Source organism: Ramularia collo-cygni (genome assembly GCF_900074925.1).
Source record: "Ramularia collo-cygni strain URUG2 genome assembly, contig: RCC_scaffold06, whole genome shotgun sequence".
In the NCBI taxonomy this organism is placed as follows: Eukaryota; Fungi; Ascomycota; class Dothideomycetes; order Mycosphaerellales; family Mycosphaerellaceae; genus Ramularia; species Ramularia collo-cygni.
Window position 1 is genome coordinate 343,736 of NW_019716260.1, and position 27,477 is coordinate 371,212.

A 27,477-nucleotide genomic window follows, 5' to 3' on the forward strand; every position below is an offset into this window, starting at 1 on the left:
GCACCCTCCCAAACATCATCAACCTCAGATGCGATTCCCATCAGCTGCCTCTTCGAGATCACAGCAAACCTCCTCGCCACATATCTACTCCCTCAATCTCCCAGCCGCTACATTTCCTTCCCGATGCGCATTGCATTGGGCCTGGCTCCGAGAGCTTTGTATCGTCGATTATCCGGCGGGGAGAAGGAAAGCGCACTACTGGGTCTCTTGTTCGTGGTGATTTCTATGCTGTTTACTTTTTGGGATGGCATGTTTGGGAAATGGTAGGTAGGTAGCTTGGAGAAGGGTAGAAGGGAGCAGGCAGACGAGAATGACTGTAATGATGCGTTGTATTCAAGCATGTTATCGATGCTTGACAGAGAATTTTTCAAATCGGACGGCTCCTGCGTACCTCATTTGGYGACTCTTGTCTACATAATCCCCGTTTCACTCAGCCGCAGTAGTCAAGAGGGACGTATTCCAACTGGAGGATTCTTTACTTCTCTCCAATCCAAGAATTGGAGACAGATGAAGGAAATTGATGAGAAGAAAGAAAAGGGGTCTGAGAGTTTGAACTGTAGGTTTGAGAGCATGTGCAAGTCTTGGCGATTTTGTCCAACGATCATCCATCATTCAAACGAGACACAACCACGAAAAGAGGATGGCAAAAGTCATCAACATTGCAATACTCCATGATACGCAGACCAGCATCATGCCCGCGTCTGTGCGACACCACTCTACACGTACAGTCCCACGCTCTCTCTTCCAGGGTTGTCCCCACCTGCATGTTGCATTCCTGTATGCGGCTCTACCCCACACAACCATCCACATGCTTCTTGAACACTTCTCGATAAACATAATGTTTGTTGCATTTGCGACACCGCAGATCCTGACATCGATGCGTCGCCAAACTCTCCCTGGCCGTCAAATACTCTTCGCAATAAGGGCACCACTCCGCACCGCCATTCATGCCCGCTGTTGTCGCTGGTATATCTGGATTGGAAAGATTGTCCCTACAAAAGAAAAAAGACACAAAAAATAAGCCATTGCTTCACAAAATAAAAATGTAGAACCTCCTCTTCCATCGCTCCCGCCGGGTGTCGACTCACAAAGTCCCATTGCTCACAGGAGCAGTAGATTGTGGAGGCTGTGGTGTGGAGCTGGATGGTCGGGGTGCGACGCTTCGCTGTTGAAAGCCGTTGACGGGCGTATTGGGCTGTGAGGGATAGTTGTTGACAGGAGTGCCACGACCAGAAGTGGACTGAGCTTGCTGGCCAGGGTATAGATTCTGCTGTCTTGCCTGAGCAGCGGCGAGATGCTGTTGTGCAGGGAGCATGGGACTGGAGTATCCTGCCGGAGAATTAGTCCGGTTGACACCCTGCTGGGTCGCGCCGTTAGCGGGATAGTTGGCAGCACTCTGAGGACGGGGTGGATATTGCTGCTGGGATGGAAAGGCGGGCGGGCGTTGTTGTGGGGTCTGAGAGGGTTGTTGGAATTGTGAGAGACTTCCATAACTGGCGGTGGTTTGCAGAGGTCGTTGTTGGTAGTATTGCTGACCGTTAGTCTGGCCATACGTGGACTGCGATGCTCCGGGGCGGGTATATGTGTTTGCACCACCATATGAGGGTCGAGGTGCGGCACTTGCTGGGGTGCCGTAGCTTTGCTGGCTGCTCGTCGAGCGGTTGAAGGAGGGAGTTGGGACAGACGGTCGACCGGCATACTGCTGGCCGTATCGTGTGTTGGCGGCTTGTCCAATGGCGGGAGCACGCTGTGATGCTGTGCTGTAGTGTTGACCAGCAGATGAGCTGGGTCGGCTGGAGAGGCTTGCAAGACTCTGTGCAGTCTGGCTTGCTGCGGCCTTTGCTTGACGAGTGACCAGATCTTCTTCCAACGATCCTCTAATGTCCCTTGATTGGAAGGTGAGGAGTGTGCTGACTCCCAGATCTGCAAGTTGATCTCCATCCAGCTTGGCGACCGCATAGGGAGGGAGCTTCAACACCAGGTAGGCAATCTCTCGCTGCAGGCTTTCATACGTGGCAATCTCCTCTTCTGATGGCTCGTCGGGTTTCCCAATCTTTGACGCAGCCGGGCCAGGACTAATGGGTACCCGTGATACAGCAATCGAGGATGGCAGGGCTGCATTACGGATGCGTTGATGAGATGCCAGAGTTTCCAAAAGCTCTGAGATCTGGCGCAGTACATGGTCAACGTCTGTTTTGGACTTGACAGGCTCGACTTCCATCTCCATGCCCTCGATGTCGTCCAGATTCGCAATGACCCTCTCCAGTTCTGCRTCGTTGAGTTCGGGCTCCTCATGTGAGACTTCCGGCGGTGGAGTGGGCAGTTGCTCGTCCAGCAATGCGGGATCGAGAGCAAAGGTGTTGATGAAGCGTTTGTGTCCGACCTTGCTCCACCAGACCGAGTTCTTCTCGCTTTCCGGAACGACGGCATTACTGTTGTCGCACGCCGGGKCATAACTGGAATATGCTCTCCGGAAGAGGGCAGCTTCCTCCTTTGCCAGGGCATCATCGAGGGACGCCTGTGTGGGCGTAGGGTCGAGCTTCTCACCCCCACTGAGGGCACGATCGCGCTGCTTTCGCTTCTCCCGGGTCAAGTCCGATAGAGGATCGACACCCCCATAGCCCAGCCATTTGCCGACCGTCACCGCCTGGACCGTGTATCCGCCCTTTCTGCTATTCCTCTGGATGGGATCCTTGAATTCCCACTTGAGGGTGGTGTCTCGGGTGGTCGATCTCTTGTGCGCCTTGGGTGGATTGAGGGTGGCCAGAGAGTGAGGAGGTGGGAACGTGTCCTCAAATGTCGGGCCCTTTTTGTCCTCCTTCGCGCTGACGGGGACAATCTTGGTGGCAGTGATTCCATTGGGGAGACCCATTTCATCCACGGGAAGTTCCATCTTGGTGGCCGAGTCCTTGCGGTCTGTGGAAGAATTCTGGACGGAAGAGAAGAGCTGTTTTGGGGTGGGAGCATGGCCGAACAAGGTCAAAACTGTGCCGACTTTCCGACTCGAAGCGATTGATGCAGCATCTTCCTCTTGCTCTTCCTTTTTGATCTGCGGACCTTCAGCTACGACCAATTCCTTGAGCATGGCTTCAAAGTGCTGTATGCGGTGGATGAGCTTCAAATCTTCCACCGACGGCCTGCCTCCATTGTAGGTATCCTTAGGTTTGCTGCGAATGGCGGAGATGAGGTCGTCGCTGATACGTTTGGCATCTTCGACGAGTCGGTCGAGGGAGGGATAGCTCGCATTCCTCAGCTTGGCGGCAATGGTCGAGGCGTCGCTGGACGGAGGTGGTTGCGACAGGCGGGCCTTTTTGGGGGATGGCTCGGATTGGGCGCTGGTGGGTCGGAGGGAGTGTTGGAGGAAGGTGGGGGTCGTGTCATGGCTGGGGAGGGTTAGCAGATGTGAAAGTATGTGTTGATCATGTCAAGACGTACGGCTCGAGGAGCTGCAGCAGATCTGTCTGACATTGTTTGTTGCGCGACGTGGTGGACGAGGCATCGTCTGCAACACCACCCTCTTCGCGCTTCCGTTTGGATGCGGCGTGGTCGGTGGAGGTGGAGGTGGAGGTGGAGGTGGTGGGCGTGGTCGTGGTCGAGACGGGGTCGGCGTTGAGGGCCATGATTGACAATGGCTCTGGTCGCGTGCGGCGCGTGTAAAAGGTGGGCTGTTCGCTCTCTGATTTTCGGGGGTTCAAAGATTGACCGGCGCGCTTGCTGCAAGTTGGTCGACGTCCATTCACCACCCACGTCAACTCCGGGAAAATGGGCGAAAAGCGGGAAGCAGTCTGCGCACTTCTCCACGAGATCGATCAGTGAGGAGATTCGGTCCGGAATGTGAGATCGCAGGGTGAGATGGCGATAGTTAGATGGGTGGTGAGGATTCGGATGCGGGAGGTGATTGCGGATCTCCCGACTCTGGCTGGACTGGACGTGATGGTCGATGGACACAAACAATGATACAACAGCAACAACAACGACCAACAAGTCGCGAAGAATGATGATCCTTTTGAAGGTATTGATTTCGCACTACCTCGCCAGCTCAAGTCGATGGATGTGTTTGGGTGTAGCATCCAAGGAATCTTCCAAAAGCAGCCCTTCCCTTGCAACACGCGGGAATGCTCACCACCTGGCCTTCCTTAGTCAGCCACAATGATTCGCGAATCCATGCACAACCTAAAGTACATGCTTCAATTTTATTCTTCCGTCCTGTATCTTCATCCCACCGCTTGCTGTTTGATGCATGCCACATGGCCACTGGACGCCACTCGGCAGGCTGCTCCGCTCGGTGCTGCGCCCTCCATCGCCATCACCGTCGCTATTGATATCCACCCTCCCGCTCTCCCAAAAACCACCCCGACGCGTCCACCCCCGTCCATCCCATGCCATTCGCGACGTGCACGACTGGTCGCCGAAAGGACATGATGTCCCATCCCAGACGGAGGAATCGGGCGAGGCAATGGGGCCGGATGGCTTCTGGGAGGTAACAGATGTCGAGAAATCCCTCCCGCAGAACAAATGGAAGCGATGGACCTCCCACCTGATAACGGATCAAGTGTCGCAAGCGGTGGAAGATGTAGACGGAGACCAGCCCCATGCTCACTATAGCAAGGGCAAGCATGCGCCCCGAGACTTTAATCCTGAAGTCATCAAGGGAAGCAAGCCTGCCAAACCGACCCTCCAAGGCATCCTCGCCCGCTACATTCGCGAGGAAAAGGGCGCGAGAGACGTGATGCAGGCGGATTGGGAATCGTCGTTTGTGCTCACGCCCGCCGAATCCGCTCTGCTCCACCGCCTACGCTTCTCCCATGACGATCTTCACGATTGGGCCGAGATTGTGCTGGCCGTCGACAATGTGCACGCCAGCCGCTTGCTAGTCTTTCGCCTGGACCGTCGCGCCGATGAACGCCTGTTTATACTCATGCACTTCCTGCGCCGCGAGTACATCAGCGCCCACGCCCTGCGCAATCTCATCACTTCCATCTCCAATCTCCTCCAACATCGAAGCCCCGAATTCACCGGCAGTCGACGCGAAACCCCCTCGCTCCTCCTGGCCGTCAATCGTCTACTCCGTCATGCGCGGGAGGTCTGGCCCCAGAGCATGCCCGCCATCGTTTCCATCTTCCTCGGACACTTGCGGCATCAGGATGCAACCCTCCGAGCCGCGTCGATTGGAGAATTACAATTCAACACCTTTGCCCTGAACAAGTTGATGAGTTGGGTCTCCCTTTCCACTGCTCTCATGCCATTCAAGGACAATGTCTTCCAAGAAATGGCCATCATTCCCATCCTGCAATACATGGATGCGCATGATCCACCCTTGCAAATCACCCGGCCTGGGTATCGCGCCGTCATTCGCATTCAACTCGCGCAGCAGAAGACGGAAGGCGATCGACGGTGGGCCGAGCTCAAGGCTCTGTCTTGGCCCCCCTGGAAAGTGGACAGGACTGCCATGGACGCCTCGGTGGGTCTGGAGTATGGCATCACTCGCGCACGTGCCACCCTTTTCAGCATGCGCAGTGCAGGCTAYWKWYYYTTKAMKKRKRMRRMGRCCRCCGAGMTCTACACCGGATGGGATGCGGATGGCACACCGACCGTCCAGCGGAGGGTCATGCTGGGCTCTCCGGCTTCCACCGACGACCCGATGACCCTCGATGCCACCCACACCGTCCTTGAACGGGCGCTGAGTGTGTCTTCCGAGTCTCAGGAAAGCGTAAATTCCTGCTACTGGGCTGCACGCATCGATAGTACCCGCACAATCCAAGAAGCATGGGCGTGTTATCTCGCCTGGGAAGACGCCAAGCTACCACCAGACCAGAACGTGTACCTCACAATCATGCAGAAGCTGGACGAGGCCACAAACACCCAACACGACCAGGAAGAATGGAGTCGAGATCCAGCGTGGGATCTCCTACCAGGCGACACTCCACGACTGTCACCGCTGCCTCCCTCCACCCACCTCTACACATACACGCGTACCGCACCTCCCAGTCTGGATGACTTCTATCACACGCTACGCAAGCAAGGTATCCGCTTCACAGGCCATGCTTTGGYCTATGTCCTCCGCAAATCTTCCCTGCGGACAGGCTTGAAGATGATGAAGGGCAGCGTACTGCAATATCCCGATCTGTGGGGTGTGCTCGTCATGGATGACACCCGCAATCTCGACAACCTTCCTCCCGAGATCTTCACAGCAGCGGTGCAGCTGTTGGCCCGATCGGGGGGCTACTTTCTGCACGACCGTCGATGGAGACTTCACGATCATCCCCCCAACGCCCTCAAATCTTCCTCCATCAACCAAGATGGGGATCGCGAGCTTGCATCCGTATATCAGAACAAAAACAGCGTCATCGTCCGTGCGATTGACCTCCTCCGTCGACGGCCGAATTGTGGTCGTCAGACTTGGGTGGCCGTGTTCGTCGGGCTGACTCGTGAAAGCAATTACCAGGGTCTCGGCCAAGCTCTCGATCTCAACTGCAAGAGAATTGACATGAATCCACCTCCAGAAGTCGGCCATCTCGGCGCGCTGCTGACATATTCCATGACGAGGGATCTGATCAAGTTGTATCGAGAGCAATTCTCGGATTTGGATCCCATGGCTTTTCATAGATTTTGTCTTGCGACGGAGTCGATGGTGCGGGCTGTCTGGACCATCACGACATCACCGGATGAGAATGAAGGAATGAAACGCGTCAAATCCAAGCTGGAAAAGTGGGAGTTTGATGGAAAGTACATTATCAATGGAGCCGCGAGTCGCAAATTGCGAGAAGAATTCAAGCAACTGGTTGGTTTTCAACAAGATGATGAAGCCGTCTTGGGAGGAGCGAAACTCCCCCGATTGTTATTCATCCCCAATCCCGCACTGCTGCACGTCTACATCCGAGCTCTGGGATGGGCGGGTAATTTCCCAGGGTTGTTGGAGGTCGTCACGAGTATGCGAGCTTTTCGCCAGGAAATCGAGGAGAGGAAGGAAAGGGATCGGTTGGGGAGGGATATGATGCGCAAGGTTATGGTCGCGCTGCGAGTCTTTCTGGAGAGAAGTTGGAGGGATGGGGCAAGTAGTGAGGGGTTCGATGCTCGATTGGCGATGACTGCGGATCGGAGGCTCGTCGAGGAGGTCCGGAGGATTGTGGAGAGTGTGGAGGAGTGGGAGGGATGGGCTACCGATGATGAGGTTGGGGCGTATGTTGCTCATAGGAGATTTGATGGGTTGAGGGGGGGTGATGTTTGTACATGAACTGTGAAGAAGTCCTGTAAAGATACGAAGAAGACTTTAAGAGGTCTGGTAATAAATAAATCCACGCCACAAAGCAAGCTCAACTTACTTTCTCACTACATGGTACTTGGGGAGACCTCTGGGAAGTCGATGATGAACGCCAACTATTGGAGGACATTYGAACCTCGCAGATTGAATGAGCCAGATKGGTACAACGATCCAAATGTACGTCTGCAACGAAAGAAAGCAGATGGCTTCGAGTGGGCGCAGTGCCAACTTCCACCATGTAGAGCGTCGGGAGTAGAAGTGTCGTCCTCTCACACTGTCCGTGAGATGAAATGAGATGTTCGTATTGGTGGTGGTGATTAGGTGTACAGGTTAATGTAATGTACAGAGTAAGGTACACAATGAAGTAGGAGCCTCTTGAATACACCACCTTCGCGTAGCTTCGACATACATTGGAGTCATTCGTGCCACGCCGCCGTATATATGGACAGAGCTTGAGCTTCTGGGTACAACACGAGTCGCACCTTTGAGGAACTACCCGCACCCCAAACTTCAACGGCAAGCGCTCGTGGATGGTTAGCTAGAGATAGGTTCGAGTGGCGAGTGGTCTGGTTGTTTGGACTGACATAAAAGGAGAGAGCATGGGAAGTATCACGACAGGAACCATTCGCAACTACTGAGCATTGCAAGGTTGAGGCAACGTGTGTAGACGGCGAAATGAAGGATTCCATTGCAACATACAGAAGGGGAAACATGCTGTCTCCTTTACATGCCCTCCTTCGACTTTTTGACGAGGGTTAGGGTTTATGTAGTAGAATTTTTCCTGATTTTTATGTAACGTGAAAAGCTTTCTAGGGAAGAGACACTGCACACATACCTTGGCTAAGACCAGAGTTGCCATACGGCTGGTCGCGCAGCATATCGGTGAAAACGATCAGCGGGCAAGGCCAGCWGGGCTGCAGCTTAGCGAGGTCTCGCCTTCGAATGTACCTTTGATCCTTCAATACTGTCTCCAGCCGAATATGATCCAGTGCATGCAAGGAGCGTAGGCTGAAGCCCGGATGGACTGGCACAAGGGATTTCGCCACAGACGCCTGCTCTAGCGTTGAGAAGACACAAAGTGTGGTGTCGTGGCAGCACCACGATATCTACTGGCCATCAGTGCTTAACAAATAGCACAGCAGCACACACCCGGACCTATTCATGCATCGCCAAGAGACATTGGAATGGCGAATCGCACCAGACGGACCCTGGCAAGCGGCTAGATCGAGCAACTGAGACATGCGATATCGATGCTTTGTGATCAACCATGGCCGCGCTGAAAAGGTGAAGATTCACGGTCGCTGCATGCGCAGGACTCCGGAAGACTTCCCACATGTCCGTTGTCATCGGCAGAGCAGTGAAGAGTRAAGATGTGAAGAGAAAAGAGGACGTTGAGATCCAAGATTGATGGACATGTGTAAGCGCTTGTCCTACTCAGGAGAGGCCACCGCGGGTCTGGGGTGTAGTTCATGCATCTTCGGCGGTGCGATTACACAAGCATGAACAAAGTCATGCATTATGCAACCCTTTTGGGATATTAGCCAGGCTCGACTGAGTCGAACCTCCGCAAATATCTGGCAGGGATTCAAGGAATTTCCTTTGAACGTATCTCGATTCTCGACTGGCATGGCCGGACGCTGCGCCAAGCTCGGGCTATCCAGGCCGTGCATATCGCTCTGATACGTGGAGGTGTAGGAAGTGCAGTCAGTACAAGCGATGTTCAGCCAGCGAAGCGCCAGAGCTGCAGGCAGCGATGATGATGATGATGATGATGATGGATGGCTGATGATAAGGTGAAGTTGTGCCGAAAGTATCGCGCGCGACATCGCATCCGCACCGAACATCCGTCGGCGCCACAGAGCACTCCGCGCGCGGCCTCGGGTGACCTTGCCTAGTCATCAGTAGGGGTGTTGGCAACGTTGATAACCTCGCTGAGTCCGTGCAGAAACGCCAGACGGTTGTAACGCTAATCGTTATCGACTGATATTACTGTATTAGTGTCAAGATTCCGCACGTAATGTAGCTATCCGATTGGTCAAAGGATTCGGACCGCCCCGGACCAGTATTCGGAGTCTGCAACGCAGGCAACATTATCAGATGCTGGCAGTATCGTGTTATCTACGTTGTTAACGATACCCCTGGTCATCAGCGGTCTTGCGACAGTGACGGTGTGAGTCCGTGACACTCTTGACCAGCCCGCCCTTGACCAGCCCTTGACCCTACCAACGGCATCAGACATTACTCATCGCCGCTTTTATAACCAACTCTGCAACGTCTTCTCGTCACTTCCATCCTCGAATACCTGACTTTACCTTCAACCTCTCTTACATCATCCGCCGCTTTCATCGGGACCTCCGTGTTCGACATTCACCACCGCTGCACCGACAACACCTCGAACTCCCAAACCTCACGTGCCCGTTTCATCCTCCTCCTCATCAGCGAGTAGAGCAGCAAAACAGCCGCTCGTTCTTGAGGATTTCAACATCGCACATTTCCACAGCCGAGACACCCGCCGCCAATATGCGATCCAACAGCATCTCCTCCATCTCCTCCATCTCCTCCATCTCCTCCATCGCTTCCCGCGCATCCTCCGCGGAGCCCGAGTCTACGATGCAGATCTTCGTCAAGAATGTGGCCGGAGACAGTAAGTATCAATCCAACAGGGCATTCAATGCGGAAGACCGCATCCGGAGATAGCGAGCTAACCGCCGCGCAGCCTTTCCCATCACCATCCCCGAGTCGACTTCGGTCGGCAATCTGCGCTCCCTCCTCGCTCTGCGAACCAACATGTCTGAATCCGAGCTCCGCCTCGTGTTTGCCGGAAAGCACCTTCCATCGTCCGCCGAGCCTCTCTCGGCATACAACGTCACCCGTGAGAGCACCATCCACATGGCTCTACCGATCCGTGGCGGTGCACCCAAGCGCATCCGCTGCAACTTCAAGGAGTGCAAAGATCAAGCGCAACGCATCGTGGGCGACTGTGGCTTCTGCCAGGGTCACTTCTGTGGAAAGCACCGCATGTTGGAGTCACATGCATGCACGGGGCTGGAGGACTGCAAGCAGGAGGAAAAGGACCGCAACAGGCAGAAGTTGGAGAGTGAGCGGACCGTCGCCATCAAGGGAATCTAGATGTGCAGAGCGCGTGAGACAGGCACGACGCTTATGGGAGGATCACTAGCATCATCAGTCCCCGAGGCACTTGATCAGTGCTAGAAGTGCTCATCGGGTGGGACCACCGACTGGGGAGACGGAGTCATTGCTTTCTTGTGGGTTTGCGTCTTTCAACAGCGAGGCGCTTAATGGTTGCACATGCGCAGGTAGGCTGTAAATRCCAAATACAATTCCACATATTCAACGAGGCCAACATGTTCATGTTCAATGTTTAGATATCAATGTTCGGATCTCCAGCCGCATCATTCACGACCGATCTCACGAGCAAGCTCCTGATCACAAGCAAGCACAGGCGCTGCGGATACTTCCGGTACATTCACTCGGCGACTTGACACTACTCAAGACCGCGACCACCCTTGCCACCTCGACAACAACCATTCCAAGCATTGATCCACCATCGTGTCTCTCTCGAACAGACCTCTCAAGCATTGGAAGCAACTGTCGCTGAGAGAACGCGTCAAGACGTTCGAATGCGCATGCAAGAAGTCGAGTCGGCCCATTCACTCCAACATCCACGTCTCGATACGGACGCTTCTGCGGACCCTCCGCRCGCAACCCCGCCGACAATCAGAACGATTTCGACTTTTTCCACAATAAGAATCAAATCTCTCTGCTCACTTTCCTTCACAATAAGAAAGAATTCAGTATCCTCTACAAAACTTCTGCAGCTCGAGTCCGGCCTTCCTTTCTTCAATCCACACCACTTCCTTCGATCACTCACTCACTCCCTTGACTTCATACCCTGAACCGGCTTCAGTACCTTGCACTCCCACTCCTTTCATTGTCAACTCTGAACCGGCTTCAGTACCAACCCTTCTTCCCAACACTCCACCTCACACACACACAAGATGGACAACTTCAACCTCAACGCAACTTTCGCGCCCGAAATCGACCCTGCCATAATGGCAGACATGTTCGGCGAAGATGGCCTTTCCCCTGCTGGCCAGCCAGGGCTGTACGAACAGGGCTACGGCCAGGAGTATCCAGACCCTCCGGCTCAGGGGGAGTCGCGGTACCCGCCGCCGCCCCAGGCCGGCGATTCGCAGTACGCTCAGCTTGCGTACGACCCGGCCCTCTACGACCAGCAGTACGRGAACACCTTCGCCACAGGAAACGAGCAATACACGCAGGGCGTGTACCCGGCTTTCTCGGACGCCCCATCCGAGTTCTATGGTCAGCAGTTCGGTCTCTCCGCCGAACAGACAGGACCATACCAGCAGCAGGGCTTCCAGCCGTATGGAACCCCGGGCTTCAACGGAGACGTCCAAACTCCCATGAAGGCGCCAAAGAAAGCTCCGAAGAAGCGTGCTTCCAAGAAAGCACCCAAGGGTGAGGAGGATGACTTCAAAATCACCAAGAAGTCCAAGAAAGCCTCCAAGAAGCGTGTCCGAGAGCCAACTCCTTCCGACGATGACGACGACGTGGTTCCAACCAGCACCAGAACCTCCAGAAAGGCATCGAAGAAGTCCTTCCGAGAGCCCACTCCCTTCTCCGAGGACGAGATTGTCCCAGTCAGCTACAGAGCCTTCAAGAACGCATCACCCAAGAACGCCGTCAAGAAGGAAGAAGKGATCGACGAGAAGCCCATCCAGACCCGTCCGACAACATCCCGAAAGGAGCCAGCCAAGGCACCAGCTCCTGCAGTTGAGGACTACACCGACTACACACGCATCACGAAGCTCCTTCCTTCCGCAACCGCCGCTTCTGCCACTCCCGATGATGCCTACATCGAGTTTCTGGATGCTCACCTCCCATTCGTCATCCTCCGATTGGCGACCGTGTGTGTTGGCCTCTGCCGTGAGGAGAACGACCTCGACAAGTACGCCGCAGCCGAGATGCTGGCTCAATTCGCAGTCGATTTCTTCGGCAAGGAGATGTGGGACACGGCCACCCACCACTACATCACCATCTCCCAGGACGGCGACGAATTCGAGCTCATGAAGGCATGCATGGCTGATTGCATCGGCACCTTCAACGGATTCTACAGCAAGGAGGTCGCTGCGTCGCTGCAGGAACAAGTCATCGAGTGTGGATTGTGGTACCAACAGCCGGCGGCAAAGTGAAGTGTTCAGTGGGAAGGCAAAGGTTTTGAGCACTCTCCGCTCACCAGCGAATTTGATTGACAGGAAGGGCTGCTGCCATCAACAACAGCAGAAGACAGGTGCGAGGTGCGAGATGCGGTTGCGAGTCAAAATGGCAGAGATTTCAGGGCGGGAAGATGGTGCATGTAGGTTGCCACCATGAGCAGCATCCTCCTCGAAGGAAACAAAGCCAGATCGCGGTGGGTGAGAAGCTGGAGGTCACATCGATGGCCTTGGAAAGATGCACATGAGCGCGGTAGCAGCTGCATGATTTGAGCTGTGGTTTCTTGGCTGTACACACCTACGTAACTTGAACAATGAATGATGAATGAAGGCTTGGAAGTGCCCGTGATCTTTCAATTCCGTGGACCATCATCTGCCATGTCTTGGCACAACTGCTTGGGCTCCTCTCGATCGACACGGCAGCGCGGGAGCCCGTCACCGCTCCGACTCTCTTGCAGGCCGGTCTAGATTGTGCTCCGGCATATGTCAGTGATTTCATCTAGAGTCTTCTTCAAAATGCAAAGATGACGAACGAAAGATGACGTTAGATCGATGAAAGATGCAGAAGTTCGAGATTCGGCCTCACAGAGGGATGACAGGATGCCACGTCCCAAGCTGTCATGTGATGGTCGTGCACTTCGAAAAGAAATGATAAGGAAGGCGGAAAGTCCGGACGAGTTGGAGGCTGCGTTACATTGCCTGCATAGGCGTTCCGCTGAAATTTGTTTGCTTGGTCATTGTAGTGTTTCGTTGAGGTCCTACGAGGCTTGGGCCAAGAGTTTTCCAAGATGCAGGAACATGTTACATGTCCTCCTAGAAGACTACTCTTCTTGTGTTGGGGAAGGGTAAGCTGCTTGTAGTTGAGCAGGGACATTATTGATGCTACCGCATTGCGTGAAAGTAGTGACCATTGAGACGAGGCGTATGAGTAATCACCTTCTAGACTTGGCTCGAATGCATGACCAAGCAGCCATGTAAAAATGCCAGGCGGGATGGTGGAACCTGTTGGTTCTGCCGTGGAACACAACGTTTTGGTACCCACCTACGTGATGTACGCGTTCGTTGTCGGCAGGATACAATCCGACGCGCTTCACGGAAAGGAGTGAATGAGGAGGAGGACAGATAAGCCGAATGAGGCGTCGCATTGGCTACAAGGCGCACCGAATTGTGAACCTGAGCGCGGCGCCCAGGCTGGGCGGAGGAGGCTGAGACTTGGGTGCACCCCGGAGAGGATAAGCACCTGCAAGATCAGAGGCGCCACGGGAGATCTTCAGGGCGCTAGTGAGCGTACCGATCACGTCCAAAGTCGACGACAGTTGAGGCCGAGGCGGGCGAGGATCGCGCGATTCGAGGACATTTTCGACGCCCTTTACATATCGGGGTGGAGGATCTCGAGGAGTGGGACGAATCTGGGCACATGCGCTGTCGCTGTTTCGGATGCACACCTACTGTCAACAGTGCATAGGTCGCATAGCAGTGCACGCGCGGCGAGGTCGCCATGATGATGATGTGAGCGACGGTCAATGGTTGTGCTTGTGGAAGGAACCCTGCGACACGCCTGTTGCACGTTACATGCTGGAGAGTCGCACKTTACAGGCCGCCCGGGCAGCCAAGAGCATTCACAGTGCTAAGGCGCAATTCCCACATGCCCTGGCGGAGGGACAAGAGGCCGAGGCCGCGCGAAATGGGGGCGGTTTCTGCAGGATGAGATCTTTGAGTTTAAATTTCGCCAAGCATACTGAAGGTTTGAACCTCCCCACGGACTCGGACGGGGCTGGCCTTGGACCCAGGAAACTTGACCAGAAATGCCATCGACCGCTTCAGGATCATCCCTGGCCACATGCTTATCGCGACGATGATGCTGATCACGATGATGTCTTGTCAGGAATGGATGCAGAACTTACAGACGAGAATATCACCAGCCGTTCTCCACCAAGTACGAACGAACGAACCCGCAATGCTCCGACGACGGTGACCCRGCATACCGATTGCGATTGCACTGCCTCGTCGCTCCCTCTCTCGCACGATMATCATGCGTGCAAGTGAATCATCATGCACGCAATTGCAATGTGCCTTTTGGCTGCACACGCAATCACGTCCTCCAAGCCTTGGCACATTACCTATCGGAACGTGTTCAACGCTTCGCCCGTTATCACTGGCCGTTGGTCCGCTGGGCCAAGAGGATCATCGTCCTCTTTTGCGCCTCTTCGGGTTCTTTATGACATAGCGTTGGCTGCAAACTACGTCTCACGTCCATCGCTTGGCGACCCACCGCAAGTTGGGCAAGCAAAGCCAGGGAGACCTGCTGTGGGGAATTTTTGGAAAACCCAAAGCTGTCTACCGACGGACTGGTGCAACATCCTGTATCTTGGCTTGTATAGCGCGCCGGGTGCGTAGTTGCCCCGAGGATTCATGTCCATGGTCGTCCCTGCCTGACCCCATACATCCCCGTCAATGCTCAAACTATATCAAACCTGCCGTTCCCTTCCCTATCTTATCGTTGCCTAATCTAAGAAACTTCTTTATCCATCATCCTCGTCCTTTTGCTGCACCTGTTCCTCTCCACGGTCATTCCAACCATGTCACGCAACTTCGACGAAAGAGGTCGGAGCGCATCGACAACAGCATCCACCAGGGCATCATCGACCAAGTCTCAATCGCGATCGACCAGTAATGCACGACACCTCGAGGCTTCCGAGAGCCCACAAAGGAAGATAAGCATTTCATCCAATTCAGAGGAGAAGATTGGTGAGAGCCCACCGAGAAGATCGCCGGAGATCGAGCTTCCACATGGACCAATCCCGCGACCGGAGACACTAGAGGCACTTGGAACACTGTCGGCGCAATCATACAGGCACGATGTTGCGGGAGAGCCCAAGTGGCCAAGAGAATGGCGAGCATATCTGTGCTTGTTCGGCGGCTTCCTGCTCATGTTCAACTCCTGGTTCGTATCCGATGACGCCCGCAGGTCGATTGATACATGCTGACTTGCTCTCAACAGGGGACTGGTAAACACATATGGAACCTACTCATCATTCTACATGCAGCACCTGCTGCCCGGCCAGGATCTTCTATACCTCAATCTCGTTGGATCGACTCAATCGGGGATTGTCTTGAWGCTCTCAGCCATCATTGGTCGCTTCCTCGATGCAGGATACATCCGGCATCTGTTAGTCATTGGGACGATTTTCATCACGGCTGGCTCTTTTGGTCTGAGTGGTGTCAACGGGGAAGGCAGATATGATGAAGGGAACTACGTACTGATCTGGCTCACCCAAGGACTGATCTCAGGGCTGGGCATGGCGTGCTTTTTCGTCAGCTCATCGCAGGGTATGTTGTGAAGCAGTCCCCGTGTAATGCAATGCACCACTAACACTCCAAAACAGTCGTCGCAACATGGTTCCAGGCGAGGAAGAGCTTCGCCATTGGCATCGTCGCCTCCGGCGCCAGCATTGCTGGCCTTCTCTACCCGATGATGACCAAGTTCCTCATCCAAGACGTGGGCTTCAACATCGCAACTCGCTATGTGGCTGCCGTTATCACCGCCACATGTGCTCTGACAGTCTTCATCGCCCGGCCAAACCCAAAGACGAAATTCCGTCACGTGGAAAACTGGTTCGATGTATCGATCTTCTGGGACGCGGAGGCTTTCACGGAACCTGCATACGTCTTCCTCGTCGCGGCCATTGCCTTCCTTTTCTTTGGATTCTACGCCATCTTTTTCAACCTCGAGGAATGGGCCATCAGTGAAGGATTCGGATTCCGCAAACCTCAGGGAAATGTCGGTCTGAACGAAGACATTCCCCAACCGCCACCCGACAAGTCTATTGAGACGTTCTGGTTGCTCGCCATCATGAACGCATCCTCTACCATTGGCCGTCTGGGATCCGCATACCTATGCGATCACTTTGGTGCGCTAAACGTCCACGCTGTTGTCACAACAATCGCTTCAATCCTGGTCCTTGCTCTCTGGACAACATCTCATGCTCTTGCCTCCGCAATCGCCTTCGTGGTCATCTTTGGAGCCTTTTCCGGAGCTGTTATCGGTCTCCCACCTGCTTCTGTCGCCTACGTCCTCGGCCCAGAACGCCAATCCAAGCTTGGACAATGGACGGGAATGATGTACACTTGCGCCGCGGCCTTTGCATTGGTTGGGCCTCTGATCGCGGGCCATCTCATCACTGAGTATTCAACATATCTCACGGTACAATTCTGGTCGGGCGCCAACATGGCCATGTCGGCATTTTGCATGTGCTGTGCGGTGCTATGCCGACGTCGTCATGACAAGAAGCACAACATGCAACGGTTATTCTCCACCGCAACCACTGTCGCTGTTGCCGACGAGGCTGAGAATGAGAAAGTTTGAGATTGTTTACGTTTGATTTTGGATTGAGAGGGTACGAGGCGTTTCAGGGTGACCACAGTCACAATACTGTTGGATGGATGGATTTGATACCAATACGGGGTTCTGGCATGGACATAGGTTGCATATTGGGATAGATGGGACGACTTTGACGAAGGTTACGAAAAAATGGACCTGTATCTAGTTCTTCTTGTCCAAAAATTGATAGTAAATAATTCTTCCAAAAGCATGAAACGACATCAAGCCGATGGGGATCAACACTACCGGTACAGCTGCAACAAATTTGACCGTTCTTATCGGACTTGCAGACAAAGTCGTCGCGTCGCCAAACCAAGCCTTCAAGGCGTTACAGGGAAGCGGCAGATCTTCTCTCATTCAAGACCTGCCAAGAGACGATGAGACAATGTTTGCGCTATCGTGTACCGGGGTTTGTTGAACCCGAGTTATCTGTCTGCTGCAGGTCAAATCCTGGGCATCACACTTGGCAAGCAGGTGAGGTTCACCATCGKTCTGACGAAGGAGGCGGAGCAGACAAGCGCGGGACCCGGGAAGGAAGCAGGGATGGGGGCGTGGGATGGATGCAGGATGATCTGCGTTGATCTTGGCAGTTTACTGTTTGAGTAACTTTGGAATGGGCCCGTCAATTGCCGGTACTGCTTTGGGGACGATGGACTTCCCCTTTGTTGGACTTGTAGTAGGGGCAGACGTGTGWGACAGTGCCCACTATGAGCGTTCCTGCATGTTTCTCCCCATCTCTCTGACGGGACGGCGGCGAAGACAATCGATCATACCTACTAGCTTTGGATCCTGCGATACACGCAGCTCATCGACCTCGGAGCTCTTCGTATGCAACGCGTTCGCATCGATGATTCTCGTCATCAAGCTTGTTGCGAATGTCGCTGATCGAGCTGTTCCTGTCTTTTCTCGTGAAAGCCAATGCCGTTAACAAGGAGCAGGCTCCGACCCCTCCYATGCAAATTAACCACGGGAAAGGAAATCCGCCGCGCGTTGTCAACAAGACAAAGCAAGCAACATGACGCGAGGAGATATTCTAGTTGCGATTCGAAGCTTCTCAATGCTCATCATCCTCAAGGGTATGTGCACACACAAGGGTGTTCGCCATGATCCTTGCAACGAGGCGAAGCGCACCAAAACAGCAGCAAAGCTCCCTCGATCCTGGTCTCTCGGCACTTGGAAAGACACGATCAAAGAGCTTCTTTTGACAGAGTGCTTGTTCAGACATACAAGGGGCGTCAAAACGTGTTCGCCGGAGTTGTTGTCCGAAATGTGAATGATATCCACGTGCTGTGCGAAAGAAGAACAACACATCACATCCTTCCGCCCCCAGACATCCCGGCTAAAAAGGCAGCAAAGAAGATCCCTCCTCGCCAAGATTTCGAGTGGATCAGAAATGAAACGCTTCGCGTGAAGTACGGCAGTTCTTGACATTGTGCGCGGTTTATTCCGGATCTGACAGGGCAAGCTTAGGGCAGGCATCTGTATCATCAGCCGGCAGCCGTGTGCACGTATGCCCTGTGCACAGTGAGACCAGGAGGATGGAACGCATCCACATCGGCATGCCGCTCTGAAAGTAAAGGCCACACCATCCACACGGGGGAGACTCGAGACGGGGGTGGTCTTGGCGAAGACCAGGAGGAATGTGGGCTGAGTGTCACGGCAGCCACTCAATCTGCTTGATGTGTTCTTGGTAAGGATCGGACTGGAGRCTTGCTTGGACATGGTGGCTTAGCAAGACGGCGCGTGTCCTGGAGTTTCGGCTGGACGTGTTACTGGAGAGAGGGAGGTGAGGCTGTGTTCCGTCATCTTTGCTTCGGTCGGCGAGGGTGGAGGAAGTTGGGAAGTGGCAGGATCTGGGATTGGGGGAGAGTTTTGCATCATGTGTTCTCGGGGTGAGATTATTTTGGGACGGAAGATGTGGATGAGCCTGGTCCTCCTCTTGCCGTATGCTGACTGTGTCGACGTAGAGAACGGCCGACGGATCAAGATGCATCCGATGTGGAAAAGAGGAGCAAGAGTAGGGATACACCTACCGCAGACCTCTCGTATACTGAGAGAGACGTGCCAAGGTGTCGGAGTATCATCGCGAGATCGCCTGAACAGTGGACGGCTGCTCTTTGCATCTTCTCCTCGTCCCTGATGCCTGGTAACCTTGCCCATCCCGGTGCAGCGAGACAATGTGCCTTTACATTTCATCCACGCGATCGTTGACGAATCCCGCCCATCACCTTCAGTCCCATCTGTCAGCCCCGTCCCCTGTGCATCGAATTCTCTTCGGGGGAATGGTCTAGGGTTTATGACGCTCATCACTCGCTGGCCTAGCTGTTGAGAGCGGTGGGAGACGAAGGTTCGAGTATTCTTTCCTCAACACATTTTGACTCTTCCTGCCACATTGATTGAACCTGACAACTCTATATTGTCTCGTCCCCTTTGGCACGGTGCTTGCAAGTGAGTTGCGCGTTGTGCATGTGGACTTCTGTCGGTCTCCTGTTTGAAGTCATTCCATAGCTATACATACCCTCTTCTTATACACAGGCGCCTCAAACTCCACTTCATATGCCTTCAGAACAGCCTCTCCTTCAGATATTTCTCCACCAAGGGCTTCACGTGTCCCTTGATCATAATGTGTCCCGTAATACCATTGACCACAACCTCCTTCTTCTTCAGAACCTGCTTCAACTCATCCCTCAGCACAAACCTATCCCCGTCCACTTTTTTGATCCTCGTCATCAACAGATTCCCTCCTCGTTTCCGTAGTGTATACACGGGTAATTCATGATTCGCACTCCTCGTGACAAAATACGGCAAGTTGGGCGCGCATTGCTCGGCGGGGAGTGCTTCGACAGGTTTTGGGATCAAAGTGGGAGGTTCAGGCTGATGATGAGAAGGCCGTCGCGTTGGGTAGTGGCGGAGTTTTGTGGGATGAGCTGTCCTGCGCGACGCCTTGGAGATCTTGGGTCGTGGGTTGGAGCGCATGTTTGATGGAGGGTATGATTCTTCGGCGGTCCGCGAGGCGCGGAGATTGCGATCTAGATTGGACATGTATTTAGATGGAGAAGATTGAACGGCATTGGCAATGGACATACCCTCTGCAGGCGCTGCTGCTTCGTGGCATTGTGAGGTGGTGGAGAAGCGGAGGAAGCGAGCGAGGGTTGCTGGCCGCGGCGGACCTAATGGACGGAGGAAGGGCAGCATGGTGTTGAAAATGCAGTGGCGGTGGTCTGGATTGGATATGGCTTTCACGTCCAACAAGATCTACCTCATTCTGGTAATGTCTGTAGATGGAAGTCGGGGGTCGGACATGGTCCGCCGATCTTCGCGCCAAGAGCAATAAAATCGTCGCGAAGTCACCAACACCACCATCCAAGGACCCCACCTCGTCGAACATCTCCCACTCCCACTCCCTTTCCTCCCTCCCTCCACCGTACAACGACCGCGAACATGGCCACCGTGGATGTCTCGGAGCACAGCCTCCTCTCACAATTGATTCCCCATCTCGACCGCCATCTCGTCTTCCCGCTGCTCAACTTTGAGGAGGAACAGACGCCCGAAGAGCAGGACACGACCCACATCACCAAGCTGAAATATGCGCTGCTCAAGGAGACCAACATGCACGATTTCGTCGGAGATCTTTACGCGGATTTGAATYCGCTCGATGAGCGCCCAGCAGAATACGYGGCCAAGCGCGAGGAAGTGCTGGAGAGACGGCGCATCTTCGAGGAGGAGACGGAGAAGATCCAGGGTCTGCTGGCCAGCGAGGATGTCATCACCAACCTGCGTAGTGACAAGAACAGCAACATGAACTACTTGAAGGAGAACCACGGAGTCACCCCACAAATGGTCGACCAGCTGTACGACTTCGGCCAGTTCCAGTACGCATGTGGTGACTATGGCTCAGCCGCCGAGCTTCTCTACCAGTTCCGTATCCTTTCCACCGACAACGACAAGGTCAACGCCGCGACGTGGGGAAAGCTGGCCTGTGACATCTTGACCGTTAACTGGGAGAGCGCAATGGAGGAGGTGATGAAGATCAAGGAAAGCATCGACACACGTCTCTTCAACAACCCACTCGCCCAGCTGCAGCACCGCACTTGGTTGGTCACCTGGTCACTCTTCCCCTTCTTCAACCATGAGCCGGCGCGCGAGGCTCTCACCGAACTCTTCTTCTCCCCCGCATACATCAACACCATCCAGACTTCATGCCCGTGGATCCTGCGCTACCTCTGCGCAGCCGTCATCACCAACCGTAACCGGCCCGGCAGCAAGAGCAACTTCATCTATGGCAACTACCAGAAGCAGCTGAAGGATCTCGTTCGTATCGTCAGGCAGGAGCAGTACGAGTACAACGACCCCGTAACCTCATTCGTCAAGGCGCTCTATGTCGATTTCGACTTTGAGGAGTCGCAGAAGCGTCTGTTGGAGTCAGAGGAGATCTTAAAGGCCGACTTCTTTTTGGCCGCTGCTTCAGAGACCTTCACCGATGCTGCGAGACATTTGATTTCGGAGAGCTACTGCAAGATTCACCAACGGATTGATATCAAGTAAGTCCTTGGCATCCACATCGTCTTATGGTTCTTTATTAATGTTGATGTAGGGACCTCTCCACCCGCCTCGGCCTCTCGCACGATGAGGGTGAGAAGTGGATTGTCAACCTTATCCGTGACACACGCGTCGACGCCAAGATTGACTACAAGGCCGGTACTGTGGTCATGAACCACCCGCCCGTCAGCGTTTATCAGCAGGTCATTGAGCGCACCAAGGGCGGCTTCTTCCGGACACAGGTGTTGAGTGCTGCTGTTGCTCGATAAAGAAGAAGATACGTGTGAAGTACAGGGCTTCCGAATGAAAAGTGCCGAGTCTGGGGATGGTGATTAGCGAGGATGTGCAAATGTCAAAATGGACAACGACACGAGTGGTGTGGTGCATGGCAATTGGCGTTGAATGTCCAACGCGGCGTCGGAGTAATGGTTGTCGGAGGGAAGCAAGGTGCAATCGAGCGAGGCTCGAATACCATTGGCGGCGCCGTGAGCGAGCTCAAAAATGTAACGGGAAGATGAATAGATGGTGATTCGTACTGCTATCACGACCATATCGCACGAGCCCGCCGACGAAATGAAAAGAATGAGAGAATCCAAACATGATCTGCAGGTTCACCCAAAAAGTGCCATTGCTATTCCAACAGCAAAGCAGATCCCATTGTAGCTTGTAGAAATGGCCAAACCGTTCGTTTCTCAGCAAATATCCTGCTAGTCAGTTAGTTCCTTCTTTCAAACGCGTCACGCTACATGCTCCTGGAAAAGCCTCTTGAAACCTTCACGATSGCACCGTTACATGGGTTCACGAGCGTACGGGATGCTGCAGGAGCGGCTTGGCATGACCAGCGGCTCCTTAAAAATCCTTCCAAAAAGGAAAAAGGCAAGACAAGAAGCAAGAGCAAAAAAGAATGTTGCTGGAGAAGGCCGGAGTCGAACAGGCATTACTATCACAAGCGGCCCTGAGATCAGATCTCCTCGTACAAGGCACAAATACCAAAGACCCACGGGGGATGAAACCCGTGAGTCTGAGGTTCGGTTCTGGATTACGAGCAGATCTGGGACGTCGGATAAGCGTCTTACCGTTGGACTACATCCCCTTATTCTTTATTGGAAGAAGAGGAATTGTGGATGATGATATATGTCAAGGTAGTGGTGGTCGGCAGAAAGGCGGCCGGGAGGTATGTTTGTTTGTTTGTGTGCGGAGGGATAGCTGCATGAGTGAGCGTATCTCGCAAAGGTGTCTGTCCGACGGAGACTTTCCCAAAAAGTGGAAGCAAAAGTAAAAGCAAAACGAAAAAAAAAAAACGATTGGAGACAGCCGGAGTCGAACAGGCATTTCTCTCCCTCTGGTGAGGCAGAAGCTTTTGTGTAAGATACATTCAAACTTGTTCGTTTTAGGTACGAACGTCGTTTCCATTACTTGCACAGCCGAGAGTGTATTAACTAAGAGTGTCTTACCGCTAGACTACATCCCCTATAGTTGTTTTGGTGTGTTGAATGAAGAAGGTGGAGTGGTTTCTATTCAAGTAGTTAGGGTTTGCAAACACGCTCGTGAATGCCAAGACTGTTACTTGCCGGTGGTTGATCCGCTTGCGATTCATCCCATCTCCGACGAGCTGACTCTTAGTTTAGAAGACCTCGTGACAAGTGGCCAAGAGGGGTCGGAAGGTCTATAAATTGATCTACAGTCTGACGTATAAATCTACCGTATCGTTGTATCGAATCGTCAAGGCTTGTTTCCATCAGCAAGCCCCTATTGCGACTTTCGAATGGATCAATGAGAACTACTGTTGCGAAACTACCTGCTGGACGAATGTGCTTTCAGCGACGCAGTCTAAACAACACTATCTTCTTGAGACGTGGATCTCATGCATCGAGGGATATGTCAAGACGTCGTCAGTTTGTGCTAGACAAGCACACGTTGATACTACCACAAATTGGACCATTTCTCTGATTCCACGGACTATCATATCAAGACCAACTACCAACACCATTGGGGTATAATCCTACACATGGAACAGCAGCCTTCATGCTCTCCCATGCCATCGCATGGATGCATGCATCCTCTCCTCGGAGTTTCACTCTTCTCAATCATTGATCCCCGATCCCATCAAAACGCCAACGCTAACCACAGAATTACACCACACCTCCGAAGCCTACCCTCATCATCGTCACCCATCTTTCCGTGAATCGGGGGATTTTCGTCCTGCTTTTAGTCCAGCTCAATTATTTCTTGCCGAGGATCCTTCTTCCCCGCAGACTTGAAAGTTGTGGCATCTTGCCCTCCATTCTCAGAGGCATCAAGAGCATTTCCCTTGTCAGCCTCTGCACCTCCAAACTCCCTCATGATCCCATCAACCCGCATCAGAACCTCCACGATCCCCGGCATCTCAACCACACAGGCTGCCTTCCCATCCCCAAACCAGCCCTCCCCTCGATCTTGACAAAGCTTCAAAAACGCGAATCGCACAGGATCTGGTAAGCCCCTACCATCATTCTCCCCAAGCGGCGTACCGACTTTCCAGTGGAAACCTTTGGCTCGGCTCCTCAAATGAAGTATGATCTTGCATGCGGGTAGTGGAGCCTTGTACTCCACCACAAACGCCAGCGGGCTGTGAATGTGTATTGCTACTGAGCCCACAGGCCGCGAAATTTCAATCTTGTCGAAAGTTTGAAAGGCTGGGATCGTGCTTGTCAATATCCTTAGCATGGTATGGAAAGCAGCCGGAGGAGCCTTCTTGCTCAAAGAGTTGAGGGCCAGTTCCATCTGGACGCGGCCACGGTGATGCGGATTGGTATTGGCAGGGCCTAATTTGAGGCTCACAGGCAAGCCGCCGTCGTTGCCGTCGAAGTTGAGCGTTGCTGTTAATCTCGGTTCTTCGGAGTAAACAAACTCGAAGCGTCTGAGATTGAGTTTCAGAACTCTATGCTTGTACATGTTCAATATGGTGAGGTACTCGTTGAATCGTCCACATGCCTCTAATCTCGCTCTGATTCGTTGCGTGTATCGCTGACCAAAGGGCGTCATCAGCTGTAAAGCCAAGGCACCAGACTTGTTCATAGCAATGTCTGAATCTCGGTTCTTCGTGGCGAGATAGGTCTGCAGGTGGCCCAGCGACCCCGGTTTGACAGTCAATCGAATGGAATGTCTCATTCCTGACTGCTCGCCGTCTGCAGACTCAATTACTGATACTCCAGTGTGTATCAGGCGAATGACATCTGTTTTGAGAGTCCGTGGGGTTGCATCGGGTCCAGACTTGACCAGAGGAGCTGCATCGAAGACAACAGCAGTGGATGACGTGGATGGCCTCTCAGGGCCTGCATCGGCGGATCGAGCATCCAGGGGAGTGGTGGTCTCGACTTTGAAACGTATGCTCTGCTCGCGGAGCTCCTGTGTAAGCACCGCCATGGAGATCTCAGCAGCAGCAGATTTCTCAACTCGGAGGAGTTGCGCCCTTGAAACGCTGCAATCCGTGAAGAGATTGGCAGAAATCCGCCTGGCCTCAGCAATAACTCTCAGCTTTGAATCACTGGTTGACTGCTCGAGCCGCGACGCCCACCATTTCTCGCCAGCCAGGCCAAAGGTCACGACCAATGCCCAAGAATCGCCCCAGCCAACACTGCAGCGGTAAATGCTCCTCGCGATCACWCCGGTGCCGAATAGTGCGACAACGCTAGCTGATGTAAGAGGGACTAGGGCTTGTCTGGGAATACTCTTCCACCCAGCGAGTTCCGCTGCCTTCCCAACGCGTTCTTGTACCAATTGAGCAAGAAGCTGAACCAAAGACGTTGCAATATCGCTGGTATGGTCGGCGTTGATGGCATGCTCTACGCGCGCTGTTGAAGAAGTCGCGGGAGAGATGGACCATCTCCCAGTGACACCCGACAGTTTTACGGTCAGCGGAATGCGAAGTCCAGGTAGTGACAACGCGAGCGAGCATGCCTCGGGGTTCGATGCAGACGTCGTGAGATTGATGGTGAGCTTGTTCGTGGCACTCGAGAGCTTGCGCAACCGATCCTTGATTGTACCAAGCATCCAAGACACATGCTTTGCGGTCGTGACAGCCAGTACAGCTTCCGCGCTGATRTCTTGCCAGTCCACGTGGATTGCATCCTCTTCTAGTGTAGCCTCCTTCCCGTTGCGGAACCATCGGACGGCAAGCTGAGGTGTGGCAGCTTGCGCTCGCTTGGCCTGCCGTCTGCCAGTAGATACACCAATCTCCAGCCAGCTTTTGGGACCCGGCATGATGCTCCAATATTGGATAATCAACACCCTCTTCTTCAGCTCGACAACTAAGCAGTCGAACCACTTCTCCCGCAAGAGATTGAAAGTCTGATCACGAAGCACGTTGATCTTGTGGGTGAGAACAAAGTTGTGGATGAGGTCGTAACAGCCCTTGGTACCATCCTTGGCCAGCGCAATGTTTGCATGATTTTCCAATACCCCTCGTAGTCCTTCGTCGGAAAGAGTAGGCGCTGGATTGAACAGAAATCTTATGTCGATGAAGTAGAATGGGGTGGAGGTATCCTCATCCGCGACAGAGAGATCAACCTCAAATTCCTGTGGCACTTGAAACGTTGCCCGACCATTGGCAATGGAGAAGTCATTGAAATGAAACGGCAATTCTTCATGCAGATTCAGYCGAGTCGCCAGTGCAACATTCATATCCTGCAAAGTTCTGAGCAATTGCTTTGCTGTAAGACGCTTCGGGGGAAGATAGCCCAGATCTGGTATGTGCGACGCCTTGCCCGTGGCCAGCAGCTCCAGCGCACCCTCAATGTTCGGGTTGGGCATCTTCGCACCGGCCATGTTGGTCTTCATAGTACCTATGAAACGCATCGCAGCGTGCTGGGCAGCGACCTGCTTCTCCTGCCATACTTTGATATCGACCAACCGTGCCATGTCGTCAGCGTTCCGTGCCCAGTCCGACAGAACCAGAGTCTTGATGAAGCGGTCACGCTGATTGTGAGCAAATTCGATCAGAGCACGTTTCCTCGATAGGCTGGCCTCGGATGTGTCGGTGGCATGAGGAACAATGCCATTGGCCTGGGCCGGCGCTTGAGGAGCTTCTGCCATTTTGGTGAGGGTGTCGTTCAAATCTGCCATACACTGCTGTGCCAGACGTTCCATCATCACGCCCATGGGCTTGTTCGCGTCCGACTGCCGCCATGACTGATCAATCTCTGGGGGTGTGGGGAGTCCTTTTGTCATGTCGGTGGTAAGTGAGTGTGCAAAGTTTTGTACGTGTGCTCCATTCGGTAGCGGGGCTCCATTTGGCAAAGCTCCAGGCTGACCAAACTTGTGTATGCCTTCCTGCTTCACGTCGTTCTGCTTCCCTTCATCATGCATGCGGTCTCTTTTCGAGTCCTGAGACCCGAATGCTGTCTGCTGCTCCATGACCAATCTCCCGGGCATCGCACCACTCCCGCCACCCTCAGTCCACTCCGCACCTCCTCCACCCGGTTCCTGCCCGTCCTGTGGCTCGGCCTGGTGCTGTATTGTGACTRGCCAGCACGTTCTTGCTTTAGATCATGTCGCGCTGGGTGTACCGCGCGCTTCCAGGAGGAAAAGTGCGCTATCGGTGGTGGATGGAATTGGTTCGAGCAAGGATCGTTCGGTGGTTGTTGTAGCGATGCGCGCTTTAGTGCAAGATGACCTCAGATTAGATGAGGTCCAGATGCGGGCGCGCGATGATGCCGCATTCGGTGTCGCATGCGCACGCCAAGCTCAGCGTGCAAATCGGCTCCGTGTGAGGTGTTTGGTCGGTGAACAGTGGTGAAGATCGAGTAGAGTGGTGTTCGAGCGCCCAAAGGGTTTGTGGATTGGCGGAGATGTTGGGCAATGGATGGAGGCCGTCAATCAATCAACGTTGAATTAGAATTGGACGGCCGGGCGTCGCTCCGTCCCAGAAGATCATCCCTGCCTACTTTGCATGATACAAGACGAACATTTCTCCTCACTCAACCACGGCGACATTCACGCGTCAAACTACGCGTCAGTGCTTCATGGCTCAAAGATCCAAACAAGCTTGAAGCCGTGCTGAG

General features: G+C 53.7%; 8 protein-coding genes; 5 read left to right on the forward strand and 3 right to left on the reverse strand.

The window, feature by feature from the left end:
- Window positions 1-787: 787 nt before the first annotated feature.
- RCC_04493 (uncharacterized protein) lies at window positions 788-3,620 on the reverse strand (the record flags this gene model as incomplete). XM_023769771.1 has 3 exons in its annotated part: window positions 788-992; window positions 1,089-3,383; window positions 3,436-3,620. The coding sequence occupies 3 exons, from the start codon at window positions 3,618-3,620 to the stop codon at window positions 788-790; spliced, it is 2,685 nt and encodes an 894-aa protein (XP_023625539.1).
- A 620-nt stretch (window positions 3,621-4,240) lies between these two features.
- RCC_04494 (uncharacterized protein) lies at window positions 4,241-7,234 on the forward strand (the record flags this gene model as incomplete). Its single annotated transcript, XM_023769772.1, has 1 exon — window positions 4,241-7,234. The coding sequence occupies one exon, from the start codon at window positions 4,241-4,243 to the stop codon at window positions 7,232-7,234; it is 2,994 nt and encodes a 997-aa protein (XP_023625540.1).
- A 2,547-nt stretch (window positions 7,235-9,781) lies between these two features.
- RCC_04495 (related to ubiquitin) lies at window positions 9,782-10,390 on the forward strand (the record flags this gene model as incomplete). XM_023769773.1 has 2 exons in its annotated part: window positions 9,782-9,905; window positions 9,978-10,390. 2 exons carry the CDS (start codon window positions 9,782-9,784, stop codon window positions 10,388-10,390), a joined length of 537 nt encoding a protein of 178 aa, XP_023625541.1.
- Window positions 10,391-11,280: 890 nt separating this feature from the next.
- On the forward strand, window positions 11,281-12,495 carry RCC_04496 (uncharacterized protein; the record flags this gene model as incomplete). The annotated part of the gene is made up of 1 exon (XM_023769774.1): window positions 11,281-12,495. The coding sequence occupies one exon, from the start codon at window positions 11,281-11,283 to the stop codon at window positions 12,493-12,495; it is 1,215 nt and encodes a 404-aa protein (XP_023625542.1).
- Window positions 12,496-15,095: 2,600 nt separating this feature from the next.
- On the forward strand, window positions 15,096-16,882 carry RCC_04497 (uncharacterized protein; the record flags this gene model as incomplete). XM_023769775.1 has 3 exons in its annotated part: window positions 15,096-15,460; window positions 15,518-15,846; window positions 15,903-16,882. 3 exons carry the CDS (start codon window positions 15,096-15,098, stop codon window positions 16,880-16,882), a joined length of 1,674 nt encoding a protein of 557 aa, XP_023625543.1.
- Window positions 16,883-19,459: 2,577 nt separating this feature from the next.
- Window positions 19,460-20,092, reverse strand: RCC_04498 (uncharacterized protein; the record flags this gene model as incomplete). XM_023769776.1 has 2 exons in its annotated part: window positions 19,460-19,926; window positions 19,984-20,092. The coding sequence occupies 2 exons, from the start codon at window positions 20,090-20,092 to the stop codon at window positions 19,460-19,462; spliced, it is 576 nt and encodes a 191-aa protein (XP_023625544.1).
- A 246-nt stretch (window positions 20,093-20,338) lies between these two features.
- On the forward strand, window positions 20,339-21,705 carry RCC_04499 (probable Eukaryotic translation initiation factor 3 subunit E; the record flags this gene model as incomplete). XM_023769777.1 has 2 exons in its annotated part: window positions 20,339-21,438; window positions 21,492-21,705. The coding sequence occupies 2 exons, from the start codon at window positions 20,339-20,341 to the stop codon at window positions 21,703-21,705; spliced, it is 1,314 nt and encodes a 437-aa protein (XP_023625545.1).
- Window positions 21,706-23,644: 1,939 nt separating this feature from the next.
- Window positions 23,645-26,644, reverse strand: RCC_04500 (uncharacterized protein; the record flags this gene model as incomplete). The annotated part of the gene is made up of 1 exon (XM_023769778.1): window positions 23,645-26,644. The coding sequence occupies one exon, from the start codon at window positions 26,642-26,644 to the stop codon at window positions 23,645-23,647; it is 3,000 nt and encodes a 999-aa protein (XP_023625546.1).
- Between the last annotated feature and the right edge of the window lie 833 nt (window positions 26,645-27,477).